Source organism: Coturnix japonica, chromosome 1 (assembly GCF_001577835.2).
Source record: "Coturnix japonica isolate 7356 chromosome 1, Coturnix japonica 2.1, whole genome shotgun sequence".
NCBI classification, from domain to species: domain Eukaryota; kingdom Metazoa; phylum Chordata; class Aves; order Galliformes; family Phasianidae; genus Coturnix; species Coturnix japonica.
The window spans coordinates 162,077,678-162,095,936 of record NC_029516.1 but is presented as its reverse complement, the minus strand read 5'-3'; the positions used below and the strand labels follow the sequence as shown (position 1 = coordinate 162,095,936).

General features: G+C 36.6%; 1 protein-coding gene across 10 annotated transcripts in view; it reads left to right on the top strand.

Annotated features, from left to right (window-relative positions):
• The window catches only part of GRIA4 (glutamate ionotropic receptor AMPA type subunit 4), a 210,310-nt gene that overhangs the window by 153,628 nt on the left and 38,423 nt on the right, over positions 1-18,259 (top strand). For all 10 annotated transcript variants that reach the window (XR_001552768.2, XM_032442178.1, XM_015852210.2 and 7 more), the window contains 4 exons: positions 3,003-3,209; positions 8,514-8,884; positions 10,163-10,361; positions 16,132-16,379. Coding sequence is in view for 9 of the 10 variants with exons in the window: in XM_032442178.1 (XP_032298069.1) it covers positions 3,003-3,209; positions 8,514-8,884; positions 10,163-10,361; positions 16,132-16,379 (1,025 nt within the window). In the remaining variant the exon portion in view is untranslated. The remainder of the gene's footprint in view (positions 1-3,002; positions 3,210-8,513; positions 8,885-10,162; positions 10,362-16,131; positions 16,380-18,259) is intronic.

The following is an 18,259-nucleotide window of genomic DNA, read 5'->3' as shown; positions in this document are numbered from 1 at the left end:
AGGGAAAGTAAGAGGAAATATGTGTCTCTTCAATTTTAATTGTATTGCCTTGTGCTGACAGATTACACTCCCCTGTGTCTTCTTGTAGAGTATCTACAGCAAGTACAACCTCACTCTGTAATAGATTCACAATATAAGTGATGCTCTTTGCTGTATCTAACTCTAAATCAATAAGATCAGGATGAGTAGAAAGGGAAGCAGAAGGGAAGTGAACCGAAATTGATCATTCAAGTCACCCAAGTGATCCCTGCCAGAACTCAGGCCAAGTGAGTCTACACTCATAGGTCCCTCCAGAAGATGGAGTTTCTACTGTTTGCACCTACTGAGAGGGTGACAATGAGCCTCACTGCTCCCCCTCTTGGTGATCCCTCAATGACCTTGGAGGGAGGAGGGCCAGGATTTATGTAGCCATTAACAGTAAGAATTAAGAATCTTTTGCTTTGTTTTGTGGAGGCAATTGAAATGATTATTTATTTTATTTTATTTTATTTTACTTTATTTTATTTTATTTTATTTTATTTTTTGTAGCAGCCCAATCAATGATGTGCAGGCAGCAGCTTAGTGTATATTTGTATATGTGTATACATATATCTGTGTATACACAGCAAGGAGCAAAGTATCCAAGTAGCATATGAATGTGACCACTGCAAACACTTTTTTATGCAATATAGTTCATAGTGGAATTAATGGTGGTAATGCACAAATGGCCTCCAGTGCTGAAATATCACTCAAGGATTGTGGCCCATAAAATCACATCATTAGTAGAGAATATCACAAGGAGATGATGGGAGGGGAAGGTTTCTGGGGATACATCTGAGAATGTAATACTCCCACAGTTCTTACTAACCTATATCTTTGTTTAAGTAATCCCTGCTGTTTTATTTAATCTAGGATATTTTGTCACATTGAAGTAAATGAACTACATCATTTTCGCCATTCTCTCTACACAAAGCTCCCTTCTGCCATCCTTATACTAGGGTGTCATGAGCACAGTTAGCACTGGGATTAAATTTACATAATAAAGGGAATAGTGCCTCCCATATATAATCTCTCTCTTTCCAGGTTTTCTGCCTTTTCACTCTGTAATAGTAAGTTGAATATACTGTTCAAACTTGCCTATGAAGTTCTTCTCTTGGGTGGGTTCAGATCCAGCTAACAGGAGCTACATTTTTGTATCTGAAAGAAGAAATTTATCTGGCATACTAAAAAAAAAGTTGGAATTGATTTATGTAATCCTTCACTATTCCTTTAATGCCATGTATCCTTTGTTGTTGAACACTGAATATAGGTCACATAATTGCTGCTGCATAACACTGACGTTCATGTAGTACCATGTCGAACAAATTCTCGATCTACCTTTATTCTATTTGTGCACTAATTAGGTATGTAGGAAAGATGTGACTAGGGCAGAGAACTACCAAGGTCAGTGTCTAAAAAGCTTGCCAAGAGCCAGCACAGCTATAGCCTCAGAGAAAATTGAAGTCGCCAGTATTTTATGATGTAAATTCAAACAAAGGGTGACATTAGTGACAATATTTTATTTGGAACTGGCTATTAATATGGATTATGTGAAGTCATTTAAAATACCACCAGGAACTGGAACTATAGTTTGATATAATGATTGCTAAAGTCTGAATCCTCACAGAGCCAAATATTATATATATATATATATATATATATATATATATGATTTTAATTTCCCAGTCACACATCACTTTTATTGGGGAATCATGGTTTACAAAGAATGTTAACATTCACATTTCAAAACAATTTTGATTTCTTTTCCAATGGCACTCAGTAACCAAAATTATATTTTGATATTTTGACGTGCATCCTTAATATCAGCCCGCTTTATACTATGCTTGTTCATGCATATGACTTAGTTCCATAGTAAAAGACCGTGTAAAATATGCACTCATTATTCAAAGCAGATGATATGCTTCCTATGGAACATATTTCCATATTCTCACTAGAATGTACATAGCCTCTAAGCAACTGTATTTTAAACCTCAAGAAAGTGGATAATTCAGGCTGTGCACCTGAAATTATGTACAAAGGAGTTATATTATGTTACAGGATATAGATTGATTGCGCTGAAATTAACACCTCCCACTTATTTCCATGGAAACTACAACAGATACAAAAAGCACAATAACATTATTTCATAGAGGAAATTCTCAGCTACAAAACACTGTTTTGCAACAGAGACTCCACCATTATCTATACAAGAGCCTACATGTTGCACTTGTATAAGTCTGCACCAACTGAGATGACTCACTGTCCCCACTGCTAAGACGCACCATTCGTCACCTAAGTGTGCTGCCATACACTGGTTGGTCTCCATAAAATGTTCAGGAAGTGTCTATGAATGTCAATAGGTGCCATTTTTTTCTGCATGGAGGAATTCCAATACACATATTTCCTTCATCCACACTTCTATGTCAGATGTCATTCTGTCTGACTGCCCCTCTGCTGCCATTTGTCACACAGCAGCAAAATGTAATACACTTGTGGCAGGAAGGTTCAAACTCTACTGCCATACCATCAACATCAACTTCTGACATCATGGACCGACATCATAAAATAGAAGCTACTACTTCTGGAACTGCCATGGCACTCACTGAAGTCAAAAGTGTAATTTGTACCTTGTATTATCTCAGTCATTTGCATTGTACAGACACAAGCTCTGATTGTGCTTTATATTCATTATACAGTGTACTAAGATCTTTAATTTAGCACAAAGTAAAAATTATACACACATTTGGGTATTTTTTATGATTATTATTTGTAAGGGTTGATAAAGCTTGTGAAATGTGTCGGCCAAATTATAGTGTAAATAGCATATCAAGAAAGATTTCTGTTCATATATTTAAATATAAATGTACTAATAATATCCATGTACTTTTGATTAAAAGTGTGTTGTTCAGTCGGTAGATTACACGTTGCTTTTCAAAGTATATTCTGTATACTTCTCCTTTACAGTTCTAATTCTTTCATTATAGGAAGCCCCATATGTTATGTTCAAGAAAAACCATGATACGCTTGAAGGGAATGACAAGTTTGAAGGATACTGTGTAGATCTGGCATCAGAAATTGCAAAACATATTGGTATCAAGTACAAAATTGCAATTGTTCCTGATGGAAAATATGGAGCAAGGGATCCAGAGACAAAAATCTGGAATGGGATGGTGGGAGAACTTGTTTATGGGGTAAGCATACCAATTTTTGAAGCAGGATTTAATTTTCTGTAGTATTAGTTATAAATCAGGAATTATGTGTGTGTTTTATTTGAATTTGAAGTGACAGAAAAAAATCTTTCATTTCTGTGCTTTCATATATTTTCAAGAGAAAATCAAATAGCTTCATGCAAATTTTGCTATTTGTTTAACCAGCACCTTGTGACATTAGAACATACGCAGTTTTTGCATCCCTTAAAATTTTGTTACTCTTCAAAGTAATAGAGCAATTTTGAGACCACCCATTCTTGGTGTATTGTAAAGCTTAGATGGGAAGAATATTGCTCATTGATTCATTTTCATGAAGCAGGGGCAGATCTTTTGAAAAAGATAGGACTGTTGGACTAGTGTCAGAAACTGTCATTTATTAGGACACATAAACAACATATAGGAATATAAAATTATGCACTGAAACAGCATATATTATGCACTGATCTGAAGAAAGATTCTTCATAAAGAGCATGATGGTTAAGAATTCTGTTGACAAAGTTGTAATTGTGAGTAGTTCCAAGAACCACAAGATAAATATTTGGTGCTACCAAAAGGAGCAAAAGCTCAGAGCTCTGCTTGCTGGTGCTTCAGCTGCTGCTGTCTGTACTGAGAGCAGATCCAAAATGTTAGGTAACCTTTCAGTGATGGAATAAAAAATAATCCTGAAGCTGTTTAGATGAGAACATTTCCATCACTGAGCATGTCTCATGCTTGCACCTCTATGAAAGACTGCTGAGTAACAGCTGGTCTACCCATAGTGTCAGTTTTGGCCAGAGCCTTGCATACCCAATGATGGTTAGGGAGCAATTGTGTTCTCTTCTGCTTTACTCTATCATCAGTTCAGGTATCTCCATAATGTGAAATATACTTTGTATAGTATAAGTATGGGAAACGATGTTCCTGAGTTTGGTGATTCCCGTTGACATGGGTATGGGAAGACTATATCAGTGTCACAAACTCCTGTGTGTTCCTGGAAGCTCTTGAAGGAGCTAATCTCACAGAGCAAAAGCTGAGAAAACACCAGGTGTCCATATCTACTTTAGTGCCTTAGAAAGAAGCTCAACTCTTAGAATGTTAAAAATCATGGGTTTTTCAGACTTATCCTACCCAAATTAAGGCAACTTCTCTTCTGGCTTTTAATTACATTTATGATCACATAGATGTGATTGTTATGCATTTTTACATCAGTAGTTTCTTTTAAAATATCTGAGAAATTTCACAAATTGAGAGAAAGTCCTTTTGTCCAGATTCTGTAGAGTTTTGATAGCAGAGTTTTAGTGGCTTACAAACTAGAGAAGAGTCATAGAGGAAAATTGAAATTTTTCTTTTTCCTGGTCATTTGTGGGCTGGTTCTTGTGGGCTTTTTTAATCATTTTTTTTTCCCTTATCTTGAAAAACTGACCTCGTGAAACACTACCATCCCTAGTAATAGACTAACATACCAAGTGCTTTTGGGAAGCTCAGACAGGGATTCATGCCAGTCCTAAATTATGACTGCTGCTGTTGACGTATGTGAAAACAAGGAAACACCCAGGCATGGGCAAGTTGTTGCAAATAGACTGAAGAAGACATCCCACAATACATGACCAGCACTTCATTTTTTTGAACAGAGAAGAATGACATGAAGGCTCTTTCTTTAGAGGTTTGATGGTCAATCTGAAAGCTCTCAGGACTGCTTTTTCACCTAAAACATCTAAGAGTACTCTGCTGTTGCCCAGTACTTGTTGCAGTACCCAAAAGCTCCTATTGGTAGTGTTGATCCCAGTATATCAGTAGTACCAGGGAATGCCTCTGGGCACTTGAGGTCTCTTGCCTAATCTGCTAAATCATCATATACAAAGTCCATGATTTATTTTTGCCCAAAATATTTTCTGGTCCCAGCTTGATGCTAGCATGGGAGATAGACTATTCCCTATGAGCAGTTTGAGTGCAGCCATTCTGGCTTGCAAGTTCAAGTACCTTCATGGCAGAGACACAACCTGTCCTGTGCCAGCTGGCTAGGAGCTCCCCAGCCATGTTCAACTTACTTTTACAGATGTAGATTAAAAGCAGATTGTTCTTCCTGTTAATGCAGAAAAGTGTGCTACTTAAAATTTCCACAGGGAAATCAAGAAAACCATTCTCCTTGCAACCTCCTTGAGTCCTTGCCAGATGATTTACACAGCAGCAGGTCCCCACTTAGAGAAAGCAGGAAAATCAGCCTGTCCTTCCTGCGAAGCTCTTCTGTAAGGGGTTACTCATCCTCTCTAGTAGATCCGCAAATCATAATCACAGTCTGAGTGTTTGGCTCTGCTTCAAGCAGGGACTTTTATATGCAGCCAGGATTGAGACCAAATTTGCAACTGAATTAGCAAGTTAACAAGACAACCTGCTTGAGAAACATTTTACAGATTCTAAATGCCAATCATATTAAAGGGTAAACAGTGTTGTGCCACCCAGAGAAAGCATTTCTGCAGCACACAGGACAGTCCTTGCCTCTCCTGCTCCTGTTCCAGCCCTGCATAGGGCCCCGATACCATGTAGCACTGCTCATGTTGCTGAGGGTGAGTGCATGTGCCAGTTAATCCCAAGTTACCTAGTTAAACCCAAATGCACCTTGTGTTGTTCTGGTACATGGACACCTTCAGATTCTGTGTAAGTGGCTTGGTTGTTACCTGAGCTCTGTAGCTCATTTTTTTCTATCATGTCACAAGGGAAACAGTGTGATAAAGTGCTGTGATATGCAGCTTTGCTATGACTGTACATAAGGTCATGGCAAGGATTGATTTATTTTCCTATTTTGATTTGAAAAGCCATCAGAAAATCTTGCTCGTTTGTTCCTGATGTATCTGAGTGTCCTCAGTAGTCCCTTGTGGGGCTCTGTAGCCCTTGATAACTAGCTCACTCAGAGAAGAAACACTAGCTGAGGTTGAAATATCGTTAAGCATGTATAACAGGTGTTTCCAAATGCACTGACAATCAGCCTTGATTAAATATTTATTCCCCTGATGGAATATGCTACTCTTGCACTGCTTCACACAAAGGGTCAGAGCTCAGTTCTCTTTAAAATCTGAGAAGCCTTGTGCTTCCACAGTTGAAATTATTTCCTGGATGATTTTTCTGATAGCTTCACCACCTTTGTACAGATTGCACCAAGCACAAATTTTATTTAAAAGGTTGCAATAACACATTCTGGAAAAGTGAAAATCTGCACCATCATGCTTAATCTTGTTCCATTATTTTAAGCTGGAAGAATGCAGAATCTATCTGCATTCAGTAGTGTGCAGCCTAGATTGAAATACCATTACTGGTAGAGTTGTTTTGGGTGTGAGGTGTCATTAGTCTTTGTCCAAACAGATATCACTGGGAAAATGATCATGAATAATTTGCTCTGTTGTTATACTCTTTATCATCTAAATCCATAAACACTGATGTTTTTAATGCACAGCATTTGTTGCTATTTAGCTTTCAGCAACAAGGAGTTTATGTAGGCCTCAATGTGCCACAAAATAGCCACACAAAAATAATAAATATTATGATCAGATTGGGTAAGTTGGATGTTTTCCAAATACTGGACATCCAATCATGACCCAGCTGTGTACTGTTCAATAACATTTGTTTTCATGAAAAAAGCTTATCTACATTATGAACCATATGCCATCAGACTGCAACTGTAGTGAAATGGGATAAGTCCCCCTCTTTAACTCCTTAGGGTAATGTAGACAGCTCATTCTGCAGGCCTTTTAATTTGGTAAGATCCAGCTCATCCAGTGTTCTGCATACAATGACAATGTGCTAATTAGGTCTTTAAATTAATCTCCACAGTGAGCACCAAAGTGGTGCTGTCCCATTTCCACCTCACATCATAAAAACTAACAACTCTCAAAGATCCTTTTTTTTAACATCATCCATAATCTGCAGTCTCACAAGAAAATCAAGATTTAGCATCACTTTTGAAAACCAAGCTGTGCATTTACACCGTGTTAAAAAAGATACTACTATGTGACTATGACAAAAACTAGCAGTAGTAGATCACAATTTCCCTGAGTCTTTCATTTAATTGGTTTTAAGAAGTCCACAGAAGACATTCACAGAACTCAAGATTTAGGACTATAAATAACAATGACTCTAAGGATGGGAGACATCCGTCCAGAAAGAGTGAAGTGATGAGTAAAATGAAATACAGAACTATGCAGCAATGTCAGTAACCCAAACCATCATACAATCCTTAGATTACAGACACTAAATTCAATTTATACTTGTCAGGATATTTGAAAATATGTTTCAGACATTATTTGTCTTTGTATCTTTTACTAATAAAATGTTACCTGTTTTAGTCAGACTTCTAAAATCACAAAAACAAAAAGAGAAACTTTTCAGCAGCTTCTGCATCCCTGTTCCCCTGCCACTGGTGCATCTTCTTCCCAGTTCCTTTTACAGCTCCCCTGTAGGGTACTCCTGTAATTACAGCTTTAGCTCATAGGACAAGGAGCAAACCTTAGTGTAATGTTGGCCCTGGATCACAGAAAAGACAATTAGCAAAGTTACAATACCTTGTAGTTAATGCAAACATCATTGTTAGCAGCCATAATCACCATCATCATCAGTAATGATTCATTAAAGTCTGACAAAAGCATATTTAAATAAACAGATCTTTTAAAACATTCTTTCTAATGGAAGTGCATTCAACAAAGTTTTTATCATTTAATGGCAGTTTTGTATCCTATTTTCCATATATTTGCCTTTTGTACTGTTTATAACTTGATTCCTTCATAATGAACTATCTTTTCCCCAAGTTGTCTTCCTTAGTTTTGTGGCATAAATTTATCACCTTTTCTACTTCATGGAGTTCAGAATTTCTGTGAGACTCTGAGATGGCTTGTGCAGAACAATGATTGTACCTTATGAAAATATGATAATAAGTAACTATTTTGGGGATCTTACAAAAAATAACAATATATTTAGTGACAATAAAGCCTTTTTCTCTTTGAATCCTTCCTTAAATTCTTTAAATTTGAGTTAATACCTAAAATGACCTACATAGACTGCTGCCTACCTCTGTAAGATCTGAGTCTTCTCTAACAGGAAAATTAAGTGTTTCTATAGCTCTGTAAAACAAGACCCTGCAATATGTTTCTTTTTCTAAAAGCATATTGGGTAAATATAGACTGTGATAGTACAAAACAGAAGCATAGTATAAAGAACATGTAAGCCACAGTGTCCTGATGTTGATAACATACCTGCTTAGCTGAGTCTACAAACCAAATCCAATTAATCTATACATCTATATTTCTTTTTTCTTTATAGAAAGCAGAGATTGCTGTTGCGCCTCTGACCATCACTTTGGTACGAGAAGAGGTCATTGATTTTTCTAAGCCTTTTATGAGTTTGGGGATATCCATCATGATCAAAAAGCCTCAGAAATCTAAACCAGGAGTGTTCTCTTTCTTGGATCCTTTGGCCTATGAAATCTGGATGTGTATCGTTTTTGCCTACATTGGGGTCAGTGTAGTCCTATTCCTGGTCAGCAGCTTTAGCCCATACGAGTGGCATACAGAAGAACCAGAGGATGGGAAAGAAGGTCCCAGTGATCAGCCTCCCAATGAGTTTGGGATATTCAACAGTCTCTGGTTTTCCCTGGGTGCCTTTATGCAGCAAGGATGTGATATTTCCCCAAGGTTTGTGTCAAATCTTTTTATGTTTGCATTTTATCTTCAACACTGAAGTCTTCCTTTTTATTTTCCTAGCAGTGTTTCGAAGTTCATTCTTTAGGAAGCCTTTTAATTTTTCTTGTTTTAATAACTGTAGTAAGAGTAACAAAATCTGCTTTGAATTTCAGCCATTATTATTTACATATGTCAATGCACATAAATCACAAACAGTTCTCAGAAACAGCAGGTACACACCGGAGGAAACCCACTGTGTGGGTTTCAGAGGAATTGTGTTGTTGCTAAATTAGTTCCATTGCATTACAGTTGTGAAATACACACTATTATGCTGTTTACCTTGTGTGAACAAATGTCTCATTTCTGTTCCTATTAAATTCTGCAGCACTGATTCCAGAATATCGATATCTACATGAGAGATAATATTTGACCAGCTGTTTGTGAAAGCCATGCTGTAATGCCAACCTAGGCCTTACACAGTGTGTTAATTCAGATGTAGTATATGATCTTAGTCCTGGATTTCTCAGCCTTTTTACATATTCTGGAACTTTAGTGTGTAGTAACTACAATTTAATTTATGACACATTCTTTCAAATTTGAATTAGCAATAAGATTTCAGAGTATTCAGAACTGATCCCTAGCTCTGCTATTATTGAAGTCAGAAATAACATTGCTTCTGATTAATACTGGATGTACATTCCTCTTCAGCAGCCTTCACATCAAATTTCAGGTGGTAAAATGGAAATTGTAACTTTTACTTATCATAAATAACTTACCACAGAAGTGTTTGCTTCTTAAATAACAAAATATGAAATGCTGAGATTTACAGGTTCAGGATGTTTGATAAGTCCTTGCGATAAATGAACATATGCTATATTGGTCACAGAAACATTTTAATCCTGGAACCAATATAATGCATGTGCAAATCTTTTTTAAAGAGGAAAAGAAGAAAGCTACTGATTTGCAACTACTATGCTTTACTTTTGTCTCAAAAAAGAAATTACTTACCTAGGATTTTTGACAACATTTTTGTCATGCGAGGCATTTCCAGAAATAGGAACACAGAAAATTAATGCTTCTGCATCTGTGAGATATGTGTTACTATAGAGGACTGTATGCTGTAGTCATTAAGATTAAAAAGTGTATATTAGTGTTTCAAATGTGAATACTCTCCTTCCCATTCTCTGTTATGTAATGACATATTCAATAATAATGGTGCCTTTTTTCTTTCTCTTTTTTTCTTTGTGGCTGAAGAGACAGGAAAATGTGCATTATCTTATTCATGTTTAGATCCCTCTCAGGTCGCATTGTTGGAGGTGTCTGGTGGTTCTTCACACTCATCATTATTTCATCCTACACTGCTAACCTCGCTGCCTTCCTGACAGTGGAACGGATGGTCTCACCCATAGAAAGTGCAGAAGACCTTGCCAAACAAACTGAAATTGCTTACGGGACACTGGACTCAGGGTCAACCAAAGAGTTCTTCAGAGTAAGTTGGCATACCCATTAGAACAGCTTTCCCTATTGACCACTGTGATAAGATGCTTGAAAAAAGGGTGAAGTACTATTACTTTGCAATTATGTATAATACGGTTTGTATCTCATGCAATTCCTAATCTACATTTTGACCCCTTGACACCTTTTGTTGGAATTTTCAGTTATTTTAATTCATGGAAAACTTATTGATCCCGTCACACTGGAGAGGAGAGTTGCCCCGAGCAATACTGGAGCCTGTGATAATTAAAGCAGCATTGCACTATTGATTCATTTGAAGCTACAGCACTGAAATGATGTGAAGCATTGAAAGTCCATGATGATAATATGCAGTCTTGCAGGTTTCACTTTTATTTATGGATTTGGCTGCATGCATTTTGCTTTAGGTTCTTGGTTGTTGGATAGGTAATGCATTTTTTTATTTTTTTTTTAATTTGCAGACATTCAGATGAATAATAAAGAGAAAATATAACTTGAAGGGATCGGGCTGAAGCATTAGGAAATAGCCTAAATATCCATTCATATGTCTGTGCTGTCTCTATTGATTACTTCATTTTCATTTGCTTTCCTATATATCTGTAGCTGGCATGTTGACAGGGAGCCTGGGCATCATCAAGAGTTCATAATAAATAACCCCTCCTGCTTTATTTCACATTTCCAGCAAATGAAAGCTAAACATTCATTTGAAGGTATATGAGTTTAGTGTTTGAACATGTCTTTGAATAAATGTTGAAAGCCAGTAATTCTCCTTTGGTAACTAAATGGCTCAAGACTGTCAAGACTAATATTTATATGAAAGATACAGGTTAAGGTATTTTTAGAAGAAAGAAAAGTTTGTCTTACTGAAAGGGTACTGTTCTGTGTCAGATGCTCCCATGTAGACTGAATCTTTTCAGTCTGGCCAAACTGATGTCACTCAACAACATTATGAATGGAATTTGGGAACTGCAAACAATATCATTTCAAAGAGAGCTGCTGACTGTTGTCCAAAAAGTCTGTAGTGAAATAATATTTTCATTGTAAGATACAGCCCCACAGAAAAATTGCAGATGTTTTCTTGCATACATTTAAGCTGTAAAAATATGGTGCTTTGTGGGAGCTTACTCTTAAGAGGGTTTACTAGATTTCTTCTGTAGATACCACATCCTGTCTGGGACAAGAGGTTTAGGCTGAAATAAGTCACCCATTAAACTACCATTCTCTTTGCACCAACTCTAGAGTGATCCATCAGAAATGGCTAGGTTGCTTGGTACGTCATTTTTTGATGGATATGTTTCGGGGACAGGTGTCTATACCTGTCTTCTTTCACAGTAAGTATGCTGCTACACACCTAAATGCAATGATACAGGGGCTTTCTGAGAGCAGGCTTTGTTATCCCTGAGGTGGTAGAAACACGGCTTTTTATTCCTGGAAGCCCTGATTTCTCATCAGAAACCTTCCAAAACAGTGGCTTTCAGAAACAGGGAGCTTATCTGAAGACTGAAAAGCTGTGATCCTTGGGATGGCTGGATTTCCTATTTTTTAGAATATAGTATAATCCCCCAGTATTCCTTTTCATTTTTCTTCATCTAAGCTTAACCCATAGATTCAATCTTAGTTCACTTTGTGCAAACTCTGGCACTTAATTCTGATAATTCCAGTTTCAGTCTATTAAAATGTATTCATTTCAGTAGTTTTTCCAGCAAGCTGTGATGATAATTAAAACCATGATGCTGAGAACCAAGCAGGTTTATTTAATTTTTAATTAAATAAATTTTTATTTTTTTAATTCACTTCTTGCATTCTCAAGAATATACAGTACTTGCAGTTTTTTTATGTGCTGACACACAAAAAAGAATTCCCAAGGGAGTAAAACAGAACCAAGGAATGTGGTTGTTTTCTTGAGGGTTTCCAAACAATTTTGCAAGCCACTGTCAAGAAACAAAGAGGTCAGGTCTTGTGACATAAAGGGTGTCTTGGTCAAAAGAATGTTGTGGTTCTTTGAAATCATCCTGTAAGCACAGAAACATTTTTGTATGAATCGATAATTCGTGCAAGTGGCAAGATCACTCCTTAAAAAGAAAAATATTCGTTGTCCTTTATGATAGATATTCTTTCACTTTAATTTCATAGCATTTAGAGAAAATAATCCATAATTACACATAGGATGCTCCGAAAGTGATGCCTCCTGTATATTTCCAGGGAAACTGCAACAGATGCAGAGAGCACAGTATCACAGAGTTTGATGGAGCAAATTTGTAGCTACAAAACACTAGTTTGCACCACAGTTACGACCATTAGCTCTGCATTTTTGCAAGTGATGCACAAGAACCTGCATGCTCATAAAACCTTGTAAAAATCTGTACTAGGGAAGGCAACCCGCTGCCACTGTACCACTCCTGAAATATGCCTCTCACCACCTCACTCTGTTGTTATCCACTGTTTGGTTTCTACAAATGTTCAACAAGTGTCAATGAAAGTCAATGAGTGCCATTTTCTCAGCATGAAATAATTCAATTACCCAAATATCCTTAATCTGCACTTCCACCCCAGACTCCATTTTGTCAGACTGTCCCTCGGCTGCCATCTCTCACATAGCAGCAAAATTGAATGAAATACTGGTGAGAAGTTTCAGCCCTGACTGTCATACCACCAACATCCGCCTATGGCACTATGGGCCAATGTAATAAAATAGGAAGCATTACTTTCAGAACAGTCCTTTTTTTTTTTTTTTTTTTTTTTTTAATTTCAATCGTAAATGGGTACGTTAAAAACAAACCCAAATACTGGATGCATTTTTGGATACAGAATTTGAAGTTTTATCAAGTTTTATCCTGTTTTGATCACTTCAAAGAAAAAAAAATTGTCATCAAATGGTTTAAAATTTCTGTGATAGTACTGTGGTTGGTATTACACTTGAATTGGGGCAGTCCCAGACATGTGATGTGTACAGGCAGGGAGAAGATCTCATTGAGAGGCCATCTGGATTAGATAACAAGAAATTACTCACAGCGGGCAATGAGGCACTGGTACAGTCTGCCCAGAGAAGCTGTAGATGCCGTGGGCAGTGTGATCTGGTGTGTGGCAATCCTGCCCATTGGCAGAGGGTTGGAAATAGATGATCTTAAAGGTTCCTCCCAACCAAAGCCATTCTATGATGATTCTATTTCTAAATTTTTTTTATTTTTTTTTTTTTGCACAAAACATGGACAAAGATAAAACATCGCTGACAGACAATATTTATACAAGCACTGTTTGCATAATCCATAAACTCAGGCCCCATCTCAAACAGTAGTTCATGAAGATTTGTTTCCCAATTTTTATTTATTTATTTATTTTGTATGTGTGTGTTGTCAGAAGCAATCATCAGTTTTAGAATTAGAGCCATGGACGACTTTTCTTTTAGTGATTACTGGCTGTGATCCATCAGGACATTTTTCTTATCATTTGGTCATTACTTATCAAAATGCCAGAAAATCAGAACAGACATATAGCTTGCTTTAAATCCAGATTGAAAACAGAAAGTTTTTAAAGACATAGTAGGGCAAAAAAGGACTTTGATTCCAACAACTATTTACTCTTATTTCTTGTTTTGGAAGCAACAAGAGTTGCACTGTCAGAGCAGTTTCCTCAAGAGAAAGATAGTTTACCTTTATCAGTCTCAGAAATGCCCTACATGAAAATCATCCTATCCTGACTGACTGCAGGGGAAGGCTGTTAAACTTTCTAAGATGTTAATATGGGATATCTTTAGTTTTCACTCTGGGTTGACACACACAATTTGAATATCAACCAATGAAAGCTTGGGATATAAGAATGTCCTCATGAAGCAGATGTCTTGTTAGACTTTCTGTAGTTTTTATCTCATGATGGGGAAACAAATCCAGAAAAAACATACTTATATGAAAACTTTTTTTTTTTTTTTTTTTTTTACTTGACTAAGGGCATAATTTCATGTTAATAATAGTACTACTTTTTGTGACATTTCTAGTTTTGAAGGAAATTGACCTATTATAAATTTAGTTTATGAAATGAATGTTAAGATATAAAAAATTAGTAGAAGTAAAGGTAAAAAAAGGAAGTAAATATACCTGAAATGTTGCCTGATTCATTACTGTTCTCCTTTTTTTTTTTTTTTTTCACTTTTTTTTCTTTCCATAATTTTAAATCCATGAAATTACCTCAGAGTAATGTAAAGGGAAGACATGGAGGCTTGGCTAAGGCTCTGCTCTTAGCCGCTGCTTTGTAAATGAAAAGGAGCTGTGTCTACAGTGGAAAGGGCAGCATGTTAGGATGTGATTATGGACGTATATAACTATTATCAATTTAAGTTATATCGTGTTTGAGGGACCAACTAAAAAAAGTGTGGATAATTCATGATGTTCTGTTGTATGGTATTTATATTGAACATTTCTGGTTAAATGATGCTTATTTTCCAGTTAGATGTACTTCCCTAACAGCTTCTTTACTAGGTTGTAATACGATCAGTCAGTATTTGCTCAGGGAAATTACTCTTAACCTATGCATGTCTTGGTTCCAGGATTCTTAAAGCCATTCCACATTTAAATAATACCTAGATGACATTGTTTTATATTTTCTTAAATATTCTAAGATCCTTTTGTTTCCTTCATTGTGGGACCATATGATGAAATAAGTATTTTCCTGCAATGCTCAGCACAGCATAGGAATGGACTGGCAGACCAAATCTCACTTTGCTTGAAATTCTTGTTGACTCAAAGAAAAGCTGACTAGAGTCATAGCTAGAAAGAGTCTTTTTTTGCCCCACACACTAGAATGCCCTCTCTTCTTAAATAAAAATACTGGATAGTGGTCCACTGCCATGCTGCTGGATGAAGCAGAGGAGTTGCTGAATTAATGTAACAAGCACAGATCTTGACAGCCCTCTCACCACTGTGGTTTCCAAGTTTAAATTCTTCCCTTTCTGATGTTTTATTTCTTTATTTATTTATTTTTGCCTAAGGTTTATCATTTCCTAATTCTTTATTTGTGAATACATCACACAATCCCAGTTGGGAAAATCTTCAGCTAAGTCATGAATTCCTTGAGCAAGCACATTTCCCAGCCAAGTACTTGCAAGATATAAATCCAATTTATTTATAAACTACTGTTCTAAAAACATACCTAATATTTGTTTAAGACCAAATGCTCCCAGCATTATGTCTCCTTCAGCAGCATATTTTGTACAATTTTCTGTTTTCATCTTTTATTATGAACCATGTCTTCAAATGCTGTACAGAATCTCAGTTGAAGTTGAACCAGTTCAGGACTGTGAATAAGCAGAAATATTACTTAAGCTATTGTGGTTTCATTGATGCTAGAAGTAGGTGTAAGAGCAGAAAATTAACTCAAGATACAGCTCAATATCTACGGAGGAATTATTTTGTTTCTCTTTTCCATACAGGTTTGTTATGGATATCTTTTTCATATATAATTCCCTGAAATGCTCCTAAAATGATCCTTATGGCATTTACTGTGTGAACTGCTTTCATCTAAAAGTAAATTCAGGCCCTAACTATGCAGTTATTTTACTGTAACTGCTAGAGGCTAAAAGGATCTAAAAGTGATATCTGATTTTACAGTATCTACATTATTATATCTTCTTTTTTTTTTTTTCTAATTAATCATTCGATTCAAAAGAAATCCTTAACAGTCAGATTTTCCCAATACTCGTTGATTGAAAAAATGTGATTGATTTTATTTTGAACAGCACCACTCTGAAATGTTGCAATATTCTTTGGTTCTAACCTCTTTTTAATTTTCTCCAGAGATCTAAAATAGCAGTGTATGAAAAGATGTGGACCTACATGAAATCAGCAGAGCCGTCAGTGTTCACTAGGACTACTGCAGAGGGAGTAGCTCGTGTCCGCAAGTCGAAGGGGAAGTTTGCCTTCCTGCTGGAGTCCACCATGAACGAGTACATCGAGCAGCGGAAGCCCTGTGACACCATGAAAGTGGGAGGGAACCTGGATTCCAAAGGCTATGGCGTAGCCACACCGAAGGGTTCTCCATTAAGGTGGGTGGAATAGTATAACAATATAAAATGTGTTGTTATAGTATTCCACCTTCCCTGATGTCCCTGATATAGCTATTTTTTGTTTTGTGTGTGAACATGGTATGTTGTTTTTCTTTTCTTCCATTTCATATTTTGTTTGATCAGCAAAGGTAACAGTTCCTAATTGCAATATGGATTTAACAGCTATAGTTGGCATATCCTTCAAGGCCATATAAAAACCAAACTGGTTGAACACTAGCTACTTGAAGTCAGCCTCAATAGAATTAACATCAGCTATTCTATTTCATCAGTTTTTTTCATCAAATTCAACCCTTTATAGAGTATTATGCATACATTATTTGCATCAGTAGCTGCATCAATAATAATGCCTACATTTTATGTTTTGTTCATTGATCTTGGCTGCCAATTTCTGAAAAAGAAGCTGCTTTTAACATCTTTTTTTTTTTTTTTTTTTCAATTGTCATCACTTAGAGGCAATTGTTCTTTCATTAAAGCAACTTAATTGAATTGCTTTTCTTAAAGCAACTTCTTATTCAGAAAAAAAAAAAAAAAAAAAAAAAAAGGTTTTGTTTCCAGCATTATGCATTTCAGTACTGCCTTCAAAGTCACCCGCATTTTTGTTATCTTGGTATAGAGCACAGTTATAGGAGAGTGTTAGATTCACAAACAGAACATCGTTTGCTGTTCATTTGGATTTTCAGGGTAACAGAAGTCTAGGTACTTCTCTGTGTTAAAATTGGCAATATTTACCATTGTGATGTCCTCAGCATTTAGTGCAAACGAAGCTGTCTTTTTCCAATGGTAGGCTTGCCAATTTTCTTCAGAGAATAAGAGGGACTAGCAGATGGAAAGAATATGGCCTGTGATTTCTTGCAGCATTAGGGTGCGTGGGAATTGGGAGAATGAATGGTTCATGGAACAACCAGCACTCCCCTGCAGCAATTTCACTAATGTGCTCACAAGTAGGGGTTAAAACAGTCTCCTATAAGTCAGTCACTAGTGAGATGAAGGAAAGTGTTGCAGGTGCAAATGGAGACATTATTTTGTGCAGGAAGTAACTGGGGAAACCTGTCTACATTTGTGACTACAGAGGGAACATCTTTCCTGTTATTCAATTAACTAGGTTAGCTCTTAACTCACTGATTTAACTTGCACACAATACCACAGACATCAAGCCTTAGCTGCACCACACTGATGGGAATGGACATATCACCATGTCCATCTGCAGGAAAAAAAAAGGGGGGGTTGGGGTGAGAGGAGGGGTGTACATGCAAGGGAATATCAGTCCATTTTTATTCATTTTATTCAATCTCATTATTGATGGGATTGAATATTAATTTTTGGTCCTTAATATTCAGTACCTCTCAGATTAAAAACTGACACCTTTGAATGGAGTGGTAAGAGAACATAAGGAGATGAGAGAGAGAAAATGTTAACAGTAAATACTAATTGTAAAGAAATTATGTCCAGAACTCACAGGGCAGTAAAAGCAGAAGGCAACAGGTAATAAAAAAGGGTGATTATCTATTTCAAAAGCACAGCGCTGCATATTTTTAGTTTTATCTTTTTAATATATTACTAACTCTCCTCTCAGTGCTGCAGAGCACCTAGAAGAGCTAGACAGCACTGCAGTTGAGTGGAGCTGCAAGAAAAGCTAAAAGATAATAAAGTGCCCAGAGTCAGAGCAGGATTCTTCTAGCTACTCACCCACTATCAATGGTCTGTTTGTCCTGAGCATGCTTTGTGGTGCTCTTTAGTCCTTCTCTGTATTTTCTGCCCAGTATTCAACACCATCAGTATCCTGAGCATTAGCAGCCAGTGGCAGTTATTCTATGTCATATTTGGGTTTATTTCAGGTTTGGTAGGCTGGCAAGATAAAA